General features: G+C 35.5%; 1 protein-coding gene across 1 annotated transcript in view; it reads right to left on the bottom strand.

Annotated features, from left to right (window-relative positions):
- The window catches only part of ROCK2 (Rho-associated, coiled-coil containing protein kinase 2), a 205,080-nt gene that overhangs the window by 176,673 nt on the left and 12,821 nt on the right, over nucleotides 1-15,586 (bottom strand). Inside the window, exons 2-4 of the mRNA XM_012648914.1 lie at nucleotides 6,274-6,287; nucleotides 2,873-2,891; nucleotides 2,641-2,649 (exon numbers count right to left, since the gene is read on the bottom strand). Coding sequence (XP_012504368.1) covers nucleotides 2,641-2,649; nucleotides 2,873-2,891; nucleotides 6,274-6,287 — 42 coding nt within the window. The remainder of the gene's footprint in view (nucleotides 1-2,640; nucleotides 2,650-2,872; nucleotides 2,892-6,273; nucleotides 6,288-15,586) is intronic.

Raw genomic sequence — 15,586 nt, forward strand, 5'->3', positions numbered from 1 at the left:
AATACATTATTAAAGGACATATATATCTATCTAAACAGAGCTGTACCAGGGACCTTCTTCAGTTCACATTCCGATTAAAAGTATCTCAGATATTCAACAGGACATTTGAAATGTTCTATGTATCTGTGCTATCCAGTATGGTAGCCACTAGTCACGTGTGGCTATTGAGCACTTGAAATAAGGCTAGTGCAACTGAGGAACACAATTTATGTTAACTAATTTAATTAACTTAGCCACATGTAGCTAATGGCTACCATATTGGGCAGAGTGTGTCTGGATATATCCTAGGACAGCTCTCTTGAAAAGAAGTATCAAATACAACTACCTTCAACAGGTAGCACTCAAACTTGAGAAGCAGGTAAGTATTGTAAAAGCAAATGAGAAAAAGAAAAAAAAAAATTCGTGGGCTGTCCAGAAAGTGTCCAGCCATTGTTAATACAACAAGAACAGTTTGCATGACATTGATGTAACCTGGCAACTAAGGAAAGTGGACTGTAATGCACATGCATGAACAATGATGATTTCAGTGTACTAGTCAGTGGGGCACTAGACACGATTGAGTGAACATGTGTACTGTGTGGCCGTCGCATTCAAAATGACTGAGCAAGTAGAGCAATGAATCTGCATCAAATTTTGCATTAAGCTTGAACATTCCTCCGCAGGAACTACTCGAATGATTCATAAGGCTTTCGGGACAATGCAATGCATGCAGCCCAAATAAAAGTGTGGCACAAATGCTTCAAAGAGTGTGTTGAAAGTGATCCATGTTCTGGGAAGCCTGCAACAAGCAGAACACCTGAGAATGTTGAATATATATGTGTTAGGTTAAGAGACTCTGGGAGAACTGAGTGAGGTCCGAAGGTGTCTACTTTGAAGGGGAAAAAGAAGTCACTGTCCTATATACCATGTTTCTTGTTATCTTGTAACTTCTTCAATAAATGTCTCTACTTTTCATATTGCATGGCTGGATACTTTCTGGACAGACCACATATCTCCAATAACAAAGGTAGGTGGAAGGAAAGGTGACAGGTAGTTCTTAGAGACCAAGAAAATTTAGAATTTATACATTTGTATATATAATATTACCAACTTTAAATGTTTTTCCTTGTTAAATTTATATCCATATTTTACCAATTACTAATGAGAAAAACCATGCCAGATTCATAGAATAATAAAGGTAGCATTAAGAATTTCTACAGCATAGGGAACATGTGAACAGCTGAGAAGGGCAAAGTCTTCCACAGTATTTAATTTCCTGTACTCCAAAAAAGGAAAGACTCAACAAATTAAAAGGTTACATAAACAAGGACTTATTCTCAGTAGTTCTGGCATTCTGTCTACCAGTGAACTTCTCTTTCAGGTATGCAGTCTTCATCTCGCTTAAAAGATAACAGGTAGAACAGGTTCTGGAACACCCAGGCTTTAAAAATATTTTACCATAACAGATTATAAAAATTAAATTTCTTTAAGAAGTAAACATGTTATGTGATCATGTATTTTAAGTAATTTTTGACTTGCTTAGGCCCGTAGGATGTGATATGTCTGGCCTGTGACTGCTAACATGTCATTCCAGAATAATAAGAGAGGGCTAAAACAAAATAAGTGCATGAAAATAAAAAAATGCATCAAAATTTCTCAATGAATTAGGAGACTTAGAATAAGTCAAGCTATTTTCCTCAGATCCTGAACGCAGTAATTTAAAGCTAACAGTGCATAAACTAAACCTTTAACTGATGAAGAATACTAAGAATACTAGCGCATTAAGAGGCTAAAGGAAAGGCCAGTTTGAGGCCTTCTTCAGACTAACCCTCATCTGTGCTATATACCTTAAGGTCAAATTAACACTAGTCTAGAATTTAGGGTGGTATTCAACTTTGCAGGTTCAGGAAAGTTTAACTTCTCCCAGGAATAATAAGGTACCAGAGAAATGATGCACACTAACTAAAAGACATATAACTATGTCAATATATTAAGAAACCAAAGATATAAAGAACAATGAATTTAGTCACTTTTATAGGGCATCTCCTAAATAATTAATTTACCAACCAGAAGACATCTCAGAAATACGGATTTAAAACACAGGAGTTAGAAAAGCATGGTTTAGTGAAAAGAGTATGTGATGGAATATGAACTCTACCACTGCTACCACTGAATCATACACTTAAAAGTGGTTGGGATGGTAAACTCCATATTATGCACAATAAAGTAAATAGAGGTTCAGAAAACACTGAAAATTTTAAATAAAAACATGTAATATATAAAAAGGACACAAAACAAAAACCCAGAGATAAAAAATACCAGGTATAAGACAAGTACATTTGATGGGACTAAAAGAAGGCTAGAAATTGCAGAAGACAAAGGAACCTAAAACATAGCAAAAGTAATTACCAAAATGAAATACAGAGGGGGAAAAAGACAAAACAAATTAAAGAAAGAAAAAGACTATCTGTAAGCTGTAGGACAACAGGAAGCAACCTACTATATTAATATATATAATTGGAGTCACCAGAAGAAAGAATAGAAAGAAAAATTTGAGGAAATAAGGGCTCAAAATTCTCCATAGTTGATGAAAACTAAAAACCATACAGATTAAGAAGCTCCCCAATGCGAAAAACAAGAAACATGAAGAAAACTACATACGGCAGGGAACTTCATAATCAAACTGACTAAAGCCAATCAGAAAAAAAAACTCTTAAAAGAGCCACAGAAAAAAAGGACACATTATGAACAGAGGCACAATACAAACGAGAAGACAGTGGAAATCGGAACTACCATCTCCCAGTAACTTACCAAAATGACCCACACAAAAAGAGGCACCTGCTATATGTTCTCTAGGCCTTTTAGAAAACTGGGAGATCCTTTGGCCACATACATGCAAATCTAAAAGAAAGCTGATACTGGAGACAGCTAGGGGATGGACACTTTTCAAAAAGAAATGTTTCACAAATATTCCCCCAGCAAAAGTGGAAGGAGTCTACAATGTTACATCTTGCATGCTACTGGCATTATTTTAAACAACGTTAAGGCCAAAATTCTTACCAAGAAAACGTATGTATGTATTGAGTTTATTAAGCACTCTAAAAGCTTTTAGAAGGTAGCTTCCTAAAAACATCTGAAAGAAAATAATCAGAAAAAGAAGGAAACCAAAGAGAAAGGTACCTGGGTTCAGCTGGAGAACTAGCCTGATCTACCAAGGAACCTGAGCTGCTATTCCCATGAATTCATGGCATTACAGCAGTTAAACACACACAACACACACACACACACACACACACACACACACACACAAGCACCTCTGGACTGTTTTAAAAAAAAAAAAATAGAATAGAGCAACACTGTTAAAGTACCAAAAGAAAAATGAAAAGTCAACCTAACCCAAAATAATCCTGGAAAGCAGGAACTGAAAACTATATTACAGACAAAAAAGTGACCTGTTTCTATTGCAGAAAGGAGGAAGGATCACAATGAAAACTCAATCGGAAGTTTTCATATATATCATCGTATGTTTTTAAAGTATATGCAATTTGATAGCATTCCAGGTTGTAAAATGACAGGTTTTAAAATTAGATATAAATGAATGTCTATAGACTGAATTATGTCTGCCCCAAAAAATTAACAAGTTGAAGTCTAGATCCCTAGTACCTCGAAATGTCACTGCATTTGGAAAGAGGATGGTTCGTTAGGGTAGGCCCTAATCCAATCTGACTGGTGTCCTTATAAGAAAAGATTATAACACAGAGAGACACCAGGCGTGTGGAAGCACAGAGAAAAGGCCATGTAAGGACGCTGAGAAGGTGGCCATCTGCAAGCCAAGAGGAGAGGCCTGAGAAGAAAGCAAACCTGCCAACAGCTTGATTTGACACTTCCAGACTCTGGAACTGTGAGAAAATAAATTTCTGTTATTTAAGTCAAAAAGAAAAGAAAACAAAACGAAAAACCCTATCAACCTAGAATACTACACGTAGCAGAAGTATCTTTCAAAAATCAAGGTGTTACCATCATAAATATATACACAATTTTTATATGTTGGTTTTTTAAAAAGAATAAATAAGGGAAAAAGTTGAATTTTATAAAAATCAAGGCATCACTATATAAAGAGTGTGAGTGTGTGAGTGTGAGTGTGTGTGTGTGTGTGTGTGTGTGTGTGTGTACAGAAACAGCCGCCATTTAAGTGTTTGCTGCTATTCTTATTATCACCACTGTCACTGTCAAGTTCCTATTTCTTCACAATGCTCTAATAGTTCCAAAGCATGGTGACTACTACCTTTTCTTTTTTTTTTTTTTTCTCTTTTTTTTTCCCTCGGCCCCAACCTTACCTGTTATTAATTCATGGTGTTCACTGTCTGCTGCTCAACTAGCAAGTAAGGTACTATTTTATATTACCGTATTTATTTGCTCTTCATCATTAACTTTCCACTGGACAATAAGCTTTATCTTCCCAAACTACACTTCTTCAACGTACCTGTGTGTTCTTCAAGGTACTATGTCTCAAACATTCTTATATGTGGTAGAAAGTTAAAATATACATACACATAAAAATAAATAAAATTTGGCTAATTTTATTTTTATTGGATACCACCGTTGTGAAGAGCTTCTTTCTCCTTTCCTGAGTTACATATTCCATTTCCTCCCTAACTTGGTCAAATGGTCAGTGAACTACATCACACTAACACTAGTAGGTTTTAAAGATACTATAATTTCTTAATAACCTAAGCCTCTCCCTAATTTTGCTAACCAAAAATAAATAAAAGATGGAAGTTTCTGTCACCTCTTTTATTTTAATGGCATCATTACCATTTTTATTTGTATCCCAAACAGACCAGACCTGTCAGAGAAGACTTGAGGATACCTCAATTTCAATTACCACTAAGCTATGCTGGAGTCTGACAGCAAACCAGTCTGAGAGGAAGAGTAACAGCAGTTCTCCTTATATTAACACTTTGCAGTAATTTGAGAGATAATGTTTCTCATCACTAGCAATGAAAAAAAGTCAGTGCCAAAAAAAGGGAAAACTAAACAGATAAAAGTCCAGGATTCAGACTGCAGCTTTACTATTTTAAGATTTAATACTCTGCAGAATTCCACACACATCCATATTCAAATGTTCCACACAAATCCTTAAAAGACACATAAATAAAAAGTGATCATTAAATAAGGTACTGTTCTTGATGTATCCATCATACTGTAGACCTCCAATAAGTGTGGATCATACAGTTAAATGCTCTCTCCACTTGTAAACGTGAAAAAACAAACAGTACTCTTTTGAAGAAGAGTAAAAAAGATTAACCTGAAGCTGAGAGAATATCTTAGGGTGAAAATGTTGAAAAATCGCTGGTTTAACAAATATTCTGAAATTTGAAACCCTTTTAATGTTAAAACATTTAGAACTATTCATTACTTTTCTAAGATATCCATCCAGCTTATCCAAAAATAACAGCTACCAATTTCTTATACAGAGCTTGAGGTTTTACCTCAGAAAATAAGCATGATAATGAGAAAAGAACACAATCCTAGAAATCTAAAGATACTGATTCTTATATTAGCTGCATTACATTGGACAAATTATTTAACCTCTCCAAACCTCAGTTTCCTGTTCATTCATAAAAATATGAAGAATAACATCTGCCCTACACAGTTCACAGATTATGTCAAATAAGACAGGGTATGCTCAATACGACATTAAACCTAAAAGATAATAAATCTTTTAGCTACAGAACGTGTAAACCTTTATTGAAAGAACTGGGTGAGAGAATATACTGTTAGATATATGCTACTCAGACTTTTTAACTTTAATATGACTTTAATACTGACAGGTAACAGATTTCTCATTATGTTTGCAAAAAGTGTGCAACTCTATTCTACCCAGAAGGGGTCATAATTTTTTAGAAATGTTTTAAACCATATCTGAATTCTTTAAGTATTACCAAGTACAGAATTTTTTTTTTCAAGTACGGAATATTTTGAAAGAGTATGTTGTTTTCTTTAAAGACTTTATTTTTTAGATCAGTTTCAGGTTCACAGCAAAATTGAAAGGTACAGAGATGTCTCGTATATCACCTCCCCGCTTTTCAACATCCCCTACCAGAATATTTGTTACAACTGATGAACCTGCTACACTGACGCATCATTACCACCCAAAGTCCAAAGTTCACAGTAGGATCCACTTTAGTGTTGCACATCCTATGGGTTCAGACAAATGTATAACAACATATATTCAACATTACAGTGTCATATATAGTATTTTCACTGCCCTAAAAATCTTCTGTGCTTCACCTGTTCAACCCTCCCTCTCCTCTAATAATCACCAATCTTTTTGTTTCCCTACTGTTGTCTTTGTCCAAAACATCACACAGTTGTAATCATACTCTTACTGTACAATCCAGCATCACACTCCTTGGTATTAACCCAAAGGAGTAAAAAACTTACGTCACACAAAAAACTGCACACAGATGTTGATAGCGGCTTTATTCATAATTGCCAAAACTTGGAAGAAACCAAATGTCTTTCAGTAGGTGAATGGATAAATAAACTACGGTACATCCAGACAATGGAATACTATTCAACATTTTTAAAAAATGAGCTATCAAGCCATGAAAAGACACGGAGGAAACTTAAATGCATATTACCAAGTAAACGAAGCTAATCTGAAAAGCATGTTATTTTTATGCCACTGCAAAAATCAAACAGAAATCTAACAAATTAGTAAAGCACTTCAGAACAGTGCCTGGCACGTAGTAAGAAATACATGTCTTGCTAATATTATTATTATTATTAATGACAAGAACTTTAATGGTATGCCATAAAAACCTCTACTCAATGTGATAGTTTCAAGTACTTATCATTAAAATATCTATTAAAAGGTCTATCATTTAAAATACCTAGTCATTTTCTCCAGTTTAAATAATTTTTATGTCCAGCATCTGCATTACCATTTTTCCATTAGCCAACTATTTTATCCACACTTTACATAACAGAAATGCTCACAAGAAGCATTAGTTCATATTAGCCATTTCTCCTTGAAACACATCTCTAAGGAAATCCTCTTTGAGTTCTATTAATATAAACCAACTGTCCATTATAATTAAATACATAAATAGGTCAGTTTCTGAAAGACATTACTGTAAATACAGTTGACCCTTGAACTACTCGAGTTCACTTATATGCAGATTTTTTTCAATAAATACAGCTGACCCTCTGTATCAGTGAGTTCCACATCCGCAACCAGATGAAACCCACAGATACCAAGGGCCTACTTTCCGGATCCACAGGTTCCACAGGGACAACAGCAAAAAAATGAGCATGCATGGATTTTGGTACTCACGTAGGTTCTGGAACCAATCCCCCTTGGATACTGAGGGATGACTGTACATATTTGTCTTTTCCTTCCAGAATCTGACTTCAAATCAGACTAAATACAATAGCTACAGAAGTTTTTCCACACACTGCATAACAGTAATATTTGGGGAGTCTGCATTTTAAGCAGAGGGATCTATACATTTAAAAAAAAAAAAAACTCTTAAAGATGGTAAGGAAAACAGTACAGCTGTCAAGTAAGTTATTAATAGGGATGGATCTGGGAGAAGGGAGGGAGTAAGTGGCAAGAGATAGGGCTGGAAAATTCAGTAGAAGTCAGATCATGAACAATTTTGTGGGAAATTACTACAATTTTTAACTTTTCCCTGAATGAATGGGAAATTAGCCATTTAAGTACGTTAAGTTACAGAGTAATGTGATAAGATTTGCATTTTATAATAAGTAGTCTGGGCTGGAGAGGAGAAAATGGATAGGACTAGAAAAGCTGGAGGAAAGAACACTGGGCAAGAGAATACCATAATAATCTAGAAATAGTATGACAGTCACTTGAAGTAGGGAAGTAGCAGGAGGTAGGAGAGAAGTGAATAATTTTTAGGAGCTTACACTGACAGGATCCAGTGACTGAATGTGAGGTCAAGCATAACAACAGACACCCAGATTTTGGGTTTGATCCAAGCTAGATGGGTAGTAGAAACAATCACTGAGTCTAAGACCACGAAAAATGAAGCAGATTTGGAAGCAAAGGGGGAAAAAGAATATAGCTGTGGATATGCTGATCTCTAAGTGTCCACAGTACATCCAAATGGAGATGCCTAGTGGGTAGCTGGATGTGTGAGCCTGAAGCTCAAAGGCAGGCTTTCAAATGGACAAAATGGAAGTCATCAATATACAAATGATAAAGAAAGTCCTGGAAAAAGATGCAAAACCAATAAGGCAGCAAATGCATTATCAAACAAAAACAAGTGAGGAACATTCCCATTTAGCAGAGGAAGAGGAGGTAGCAAAGAAGCCTGAGGAGAAACAGCTAGAGATGCTCTGTGTACCGTCGCAGAAGCCAATTTGAGAAGTGTCAAGTACTTCTTTCCAAACATTCTACCAGATGACGGTTTTAGCAGCAAGGAAGTCCAGATGATCTTGGAGCAAGCAGTTTTAGTAAGTGATGGGAGAAGACAGATTACATTGTATTGAGGAGTGAATAAAATGTGAGACAAAAGAGAAGTAGACAAGTTTGGGGCTTTCTTTTGCTGGTGAGGGGAAGCAGAAGCTAGAAAGAACTGAGATTTCTTTCCTGGGGTATTTTGGTTTGTTTTTGTGAGACATTTGAACATATTTATTAGTAAGATGAGAAAGAGTCAGAATTAAGAGAGAGATTAAAGACCAACAGTTAATCAGTAGGAAGGAAAGAATGAGACCAGAGCACATCTGGAGAATCAGCCTGAGACAGCATGATGGACATCTCATCCACTGACAAAGGAAAGAAAGAACAAATGGTACGGAGGAGGTAGACAGGTGAGTCAAGCAACAGGAAATCCAAGGGATCTCCTTTAGACGCCTTCTATTTTCTTTCCCATCAAGTAGGAAGACCATCTGGAGGATACTTTGTTTCTTAAGTGTAAAGGAAGGAAAAAAATGTTTAAAATAGTCCCTATGGAGAATGAAAAGAACTGTCCTGCAGCCCTGACAGCTCTTTCAGGGACTAGAGATCATGAATTTACAGTACCACTAATGCTGGGTAATTGTGTGATTTTTATTCATCACCTTTAGCGTAGGCCAAAGAGACAAACTGATCTAGAACCTAGGTTTTGCCAGATGCATATGATGGAAATGCATCAGCCCAAGTAAACTGAGAATTCTGGCAAGAGGTCTGAAGTGACACACAATGGATTCTTGCCTGCTTCTAAAGAAAGCATTTAGAGATGTCAAGGAACTGCAAATCTCAAGTGTCGACGAATAGATTTCGTGAAAGGATAGTGATTAGAGTCAGAACTAGGAGCAGGATGTTTTAAATTTATGATTTTAAAAGTAAAGCTGATTTCAAGTAATGATGACATCCAGAGTAGCTCCTTGGGATTAAGTGAATGAATTAAGTGGAAAAGAAAGACCACTAGAGATGATGAAATTAGGAAACTATAAAGCCAAGGTCCTGGGCAATCTGTTCACATTAACACTAAATTCACCTGGAATAGTGGCACAATCTTGTATGGAAAGACTGTGAGGCTGATGCCTACATCTTCAACGAGTAAGAGGATATGGCCAAGAAAGAGGTCAGCAGGTGACAGCCATGAAGAAAGGTAGAAGACGTATATCCCAACTACATTAGACTTAACCATAATTTTAACAGGAAGGTTTTACAGACAATGCAGTGCCTTTCCTACGCTGAGATGTAGGGAGTAAAAGAAGACACGAGCTCCACTAGAGAGAGCTTTCCCTCAGGGAAAGGATAGGTGTTATCTAAAGCAAAGATAAAAGTAACATTTGGTAAAGAATTTCAAGATGCAAGTGAATATGTTAACCTTAGAACAAGGGAGAGAAATGTTTGAAAAGGATAGGAAGAACAAGTGGAGGAACAAGAATGAGAGGAAAGCTTATACTTCTATCTTGAGCAGGAAAAGGCAATGCTGAAATGAGGCTTAGTGGGGAGCTACTTCATGGGAAGGTAGCTCTGAGGACAGGTCCCAAGAGTTCTCTGGAAGAGAAGACATTAGGCCTCTCAAGAATCACCCAGTGCCTGGAATACCTCCAATTAGAAGAGAATCTGTTTCTAGTTTGTAAGAAGATTCAGACCTCTTTGGAAGGAGCCAAGTGAATGGGATGAATTGTGTTGGCTTAAAGCTCCATGATAAAACAATCAAGCAAAAACCTCAGTGGTCAGGCTTGGTCTGTAAAAACTGAGAGAAATACACCTCATCTATCTCAGATTGTAAAAATCAACAACTGTCCTTGACTGTAAGTACCTTCCAGTTTGGAGTTTTCCTATGTTTCACAACACCTAGAAGGGTGTGATAAAGAAATAAAAACATCTCATTAACCAAACAAGACATTCCTCAGTCCTTTCTCCTTTAGACCTAGTTTGTAAAATGCAGGAGTTGAACTACGACCAACAGCATTAACAACCCCCACACCCAAAACAGAAGGAAAGCAGCAAACCTTAGGAGTAGACCCTTAATTGGGAATCAGACTAACCATTCAATGAAGTTTCCTAAGCATATACTAAGCACTATAGGCCCTGTGCTAGATATTGAGAAGAGACATAAATATCACATGATCACAACCCTAGAGAGGAACCCCTGGTCTGGTATATAATATAAACAGATAAGTAAATAATCGTAATACATGAGCTGGGCGTGGTGGACCACACCTGTAATCCTAGCACTTTGGGAGGCTGAGGCAGGCGGATCACTTGAGGCCAGGAGTTCAAGACTAGCCTGGCAACAACATAGCCCTGCCTCTACAAAAAGTTAAAAATAAAAAAATCAGCCAGGCTTGGTGGCACACACCTGTAGTCCTAGCTACTCTGGAGGCTGAGGCAGGAGGATCACTGAGCCCAGGCATCTGAGGTTACAGTTAGCTATGATAGTGCCACTGCACTCCAGGCTGGGTGACAGAGGGAGACTCTGTCTCTAAAAAAAAAAAAAAAAATAGCAACTATAATACAATGATTACAATTGCTTACAACACAGGTATATACAAAATACTATGTGAGCAAATTGAGAGAAAGAAATTGCCTGGGGTGGAAAGGAGGAGTGAAATGAAAGGAGACCTCACAGGGACGGTAAATTAAAGATGGGTCTTAAAGTAAGGATTAAAACCCAAGAAAGACTAACAACAGGTACTCAATCTCATTAGTAGTCAAATATTGAAATGTACATAAAAACAAAGCGAGATACTGGCTTTTTTTTTCACCTATCAGATTGGCAAATGATGTAAAAGGCTAATAATATTGAGCCTGCCAAAGATGTGAAACTATGTGTATTCTCATCACTACTAGGAGAGTTCAATTTTGCTAAAGCCTTTTAAAAAAATAGAGAATATTTTGGAACTTTAAAATGTGCATATATACCCTTTAACAATTTTATTTCTAGAAATCTATAAAAATATTCACATATATGCACAAAAATATTTATAATTATGTTCACATAGCAATGTTTATAACAGAAAGAAAAAACAACCTAAATGTCTGTCAATATTGAAATAGTAAAATAAATTATGGCAAATCCAGATAATGGAGTACTCCACAGCACCTTAAAAGAACTAGAAAAGAGCCGGGCGGGGTGGCTCACGCCTGTAATCCTAGCACTCTGGGAGGCCAAGGTGAGCAGATCGTTTTGAGCTCAGGAGTTCGAAACCAGCCTGAGCAAAAGCGAGACCCCGTTTCTACTAAAAATAGAAAGAAATTAATCGGACAACTAAAAATATATAGAAAAAATTAGCCTGGCATGGTGGCGCATGCCTGTAGTCCCAGCTACTCAGGAGGCTGAGAGCCCAGGAGTTTGAGGTTGCTGTGAGCTAGGCTGACACCACGGCATTCACTCTAGCCCAGGCAAAAAGAGTGAGACTCTGTCTCAAAAAAAAAAAACAAAAGAACTAGAAAAATTATAAATTCTGACTGGAAAATCTCCAAACTAAATGAAAAACTGAGATACAGAACAATAGATATTGTACAGCTACACATAAGTAGTCATATATTTTTACATGCATGAAAAACAGGAAAATGATACAACATTGTTATATGGACAGAAAAAGGGAAAGCGTTACAGTGATGTTTTATAAAGTAGTTGCCTCAAAAGACTGAGATCAAGGAGCAAGGGCTAAGAAGAAAACTTACATTTTATATTCACTTCTATTAATTTTTAAAAGGTATGTATTACTTTTGTAATTAAAAAAAAAAAGAAGTTTGTTTTGTTTGGTTTGATAAGCTGATGAAGGAGAGAGGGAGACTGAGCACACCAGGCAGAAATAAAGGCAAAGAGTATAAAAGAACATAATTCAGATTATCAGTGAAAAGAAAACTGCCTCCATCCCCTGGTCCTGCTCATTCCCTTCCCTTCCACATCTGAGGATGAGAAACTTCCATTCCCAAAGCCCATGTCTCTGAGCCATAAACCCCACCAAGACTTTGCCCTACTATTCTCTCCAGGTCATAAAGGCCCATCTAAAACCCCAATGCAACTATCTATGTCCAGTGAATTAAAAACACAAAAATGCCAACTAATTTTCATTTACTGATTTAATACGGAGAGAACCTAATATGTGCCAAGTAACATGCTACGTTTTTGGGGAAAAAACAGGCTAACATCAGGAGACTTTCTGTATGCACATATTATTATCTTTTGGTAAATATTGAACAGAGGCTATTTTACACATAGTTCTTTAACTGTGAGTAAAAAGCTAAAGCTCTGCACAATTTACAGAACACTAGCACATACAATTAGCTTCTCACTAAATTTAATCTTTATAACTCCTTAAGGAAGGCAGATAGTATTATAAATTACTCACAATCAGGAAGATAATCAGTGGAATATCTAATTAATTAATACCAGTCTTAACTCATCTGACTCCAAATCCAATGTCCTATACTACTCTGCCTCTCTTTTAAAAATCCATTGGAAAATTTTAAAAAATCAAGTCTTTTTCCTTCATTTCTCCCATCTTCACTATCTTAGGGAAAGAAAAACTCTTAAGAAAAAAAATTCATTTTTATTTTCATATGTTAATACAGGTCAAACAGGGGTCCATTTTTGGACTTACTTTAGTAGAACTTCACTAATAGAAAATTATTTGAAATAAGTAAGCCATTGTTCAGAGTTTTAAACTTTTATTTCACAGATGTGTTGTAACTAGAATCAAACTGAATAATTTTGTTTATAATGGGGGGGGCAAAGTACACAAAAACACTATGCTATGAACTGACATTCTCTATATCATCCCAAAAAACAAAATTTCCCTATGCTAAAACTTGTAACAATCTGCTCTCCCCCAAAAATCAGTAACTTCTTAGAAACTTATTCAGTGTTTTGTTTTATGACTTCCCTCAGGAGGAAATTTCACAAGCCAATTTTGTACTAGAGTTTCCTTTTATTAGTTCTAAATTTAGTTTTATTTGTATCATCTGTTGTTCTATTATGGGAATGTCTTAAATATGGAAAACAATCTGTTTTCCGGAATGTCTTCAAAATTTATAACTTTACAGCCTCCACTTTTTCACAAAAATATATGCTTGTTTTGCAAAACAATCAGTAAAACCCTTTATGCAAGTTTTCTCATTGTTTTATAATGTAACGCCTTGCTTTTGTGATTAAATTCTTTAACTTCGATAACAACCTTGACAAAAGATATTCATACTCTCATTTTAAATGGTGCAATCATGAGTTACATATTTCATTTAAGCTATAGCAAGAAATAATGTCTGGGACTATTTTTAGCATGAACATGTCATAACTGAATCATGAAGTCTCAAATTAAATTGCATTTTTCCAAATACTTAGAAATGCTGGAGGATCTTGTACAAAACTGAAGTATTATTAGAACTAGGAATTCTCATCAGCAGACTGTAAAATATTTCTAATTGGAAAAACACTTCCAATGAAAATGTTCATAAATTACCCATAACAAACTTCTAAAGATAATTGCGGAAATATATTAAGTTAGTGAAAGAAGTGTCACCCGTTTCAGATTTATTTCACATTTCTAATGACCTATTCAGCAATTATTTGAAAAGGATGAATACATTTTAAGAGATAAAATGTCATAAATCTTTAGAGTTTTAAAGATCCTTTTATTACGTGTCATCCTAGAGCCTCATAAAAATTAATTGTGCCATGGCCACAAGTATATGCAGTTTCATTAGCCGGGAGATAAAAAAGAAATCTACAAACTAAATTAGTAAAGATTTCAAATACTGAAAAAGATAAAAATCACAACTGTCATTCCTCTAAAAAGCTATAACTATTATCTCAAAAATCAATAAATGCAAAATTTAATTTTCAAATATCTGACATATGTACATATCCCTTAAGCATCAAAAATAAAAGAGCCATACCATCAGGAAATCTGATATACAAGTACTCCCAAGAAAGAAAATATGAACTCCATATCCACTGCCCATGAATCCCCTGGTTTTCTCTAATTTTAAATTATAAGAGAAATAATTGCAAAGAATGCATTTTAAAAAATCTAAACAGTAACATATTCATAAGATGACTATTTCTTAATGTAACCAATAACTTGAAAGCTGCTTTGAAAATGAATTTTCAAAATAATTTTAAAACAAGGGTTTTAAATATTTTACATTTTAGTTTTTGCTGACTTTTACGGAAACTATGAAATAATTTTTGAATGATTCCATTATTTTTTAAATACAGGCACAATCACAGGATAGACATACACCATCCTGCTTTAGGTGCTATCCTCTGAAAGACCACACATTCAATTCTAAATTTCTAGTGAAAATTTTCTTCCTGAATTAAATCAACTCCAGTGACTAAACGGATTGTCACTATTTTTCCCACTGCCATTTACCAAATGTGAAACATTAAAATTATATATTTCTATGCCCATACATTTCTATATTTATTTTTCAGAGAAGGGTAAGATGTAATGATAAAATTTCTATATTGAAATTTTGTTACATATATTTTACAATAAAATTTTTTTCATTTCTATATTGATGCATCTTATCTGATCCTCCTACAGAAAAGCTCAGCAAATTAAATTTCCTTCTAAAATTATTTTTAAAGCCATTTTCTGATTCCTGTGGAACCCTAAAACAAGACATAAAAATGTGATGATCCTACAATATTTCAGAAAATCTGGCATCCCTCAATATGTCAGTCTTTTCGACATATACAATTCTGTGTCCCAAAAAGATCTCAGGCATTTATTTGTTTTTTTCACTTAGTAGAAGAAGCAACACTTACAGAGTTCTTAAACTTTGACCTGCAGATTACCTGCATCCAAATCACCTGAGATGCAAATTCCTGGCCCCACATAAGATCATCTAAATCAGAAGATTTGACACCACTTCCACCAAGCACCCTAAGCATGATTCTGGCTTATATCTGACTTGCAGGCTTCGTCCAAGCCTCAGTGCACCACAAAATTAAGGGAACAAAAAAGTAAATAAATAAATATTCTCCTTTTCTTAGATATACTTGGACCCAATAGCCACTTCTCCCAATCCTTAAATTACAATATTGCACTGCTTAGCTCAGTGGGTCCCAAATTTTCCTGCATATAAGAATCACCTGGGGAACTTTTAACACCTGGCCCCACC

The sequence above is a fragment of the Propithecus coquereli genome, unplaced genomic scaffold, assembly GCF_000956105.1.
Source record: "Propithecus coquereli isolate 6110/MARCELLA unplaced genomic scaffold, Pcoq_1.0 Scaffold298, whole genome shotgun sequence".
NCBI lineage: Eukaryota > Metazoa > Chordata > Mammalia > Primates > Indriidae > Propithecus > Propithecus coquereli.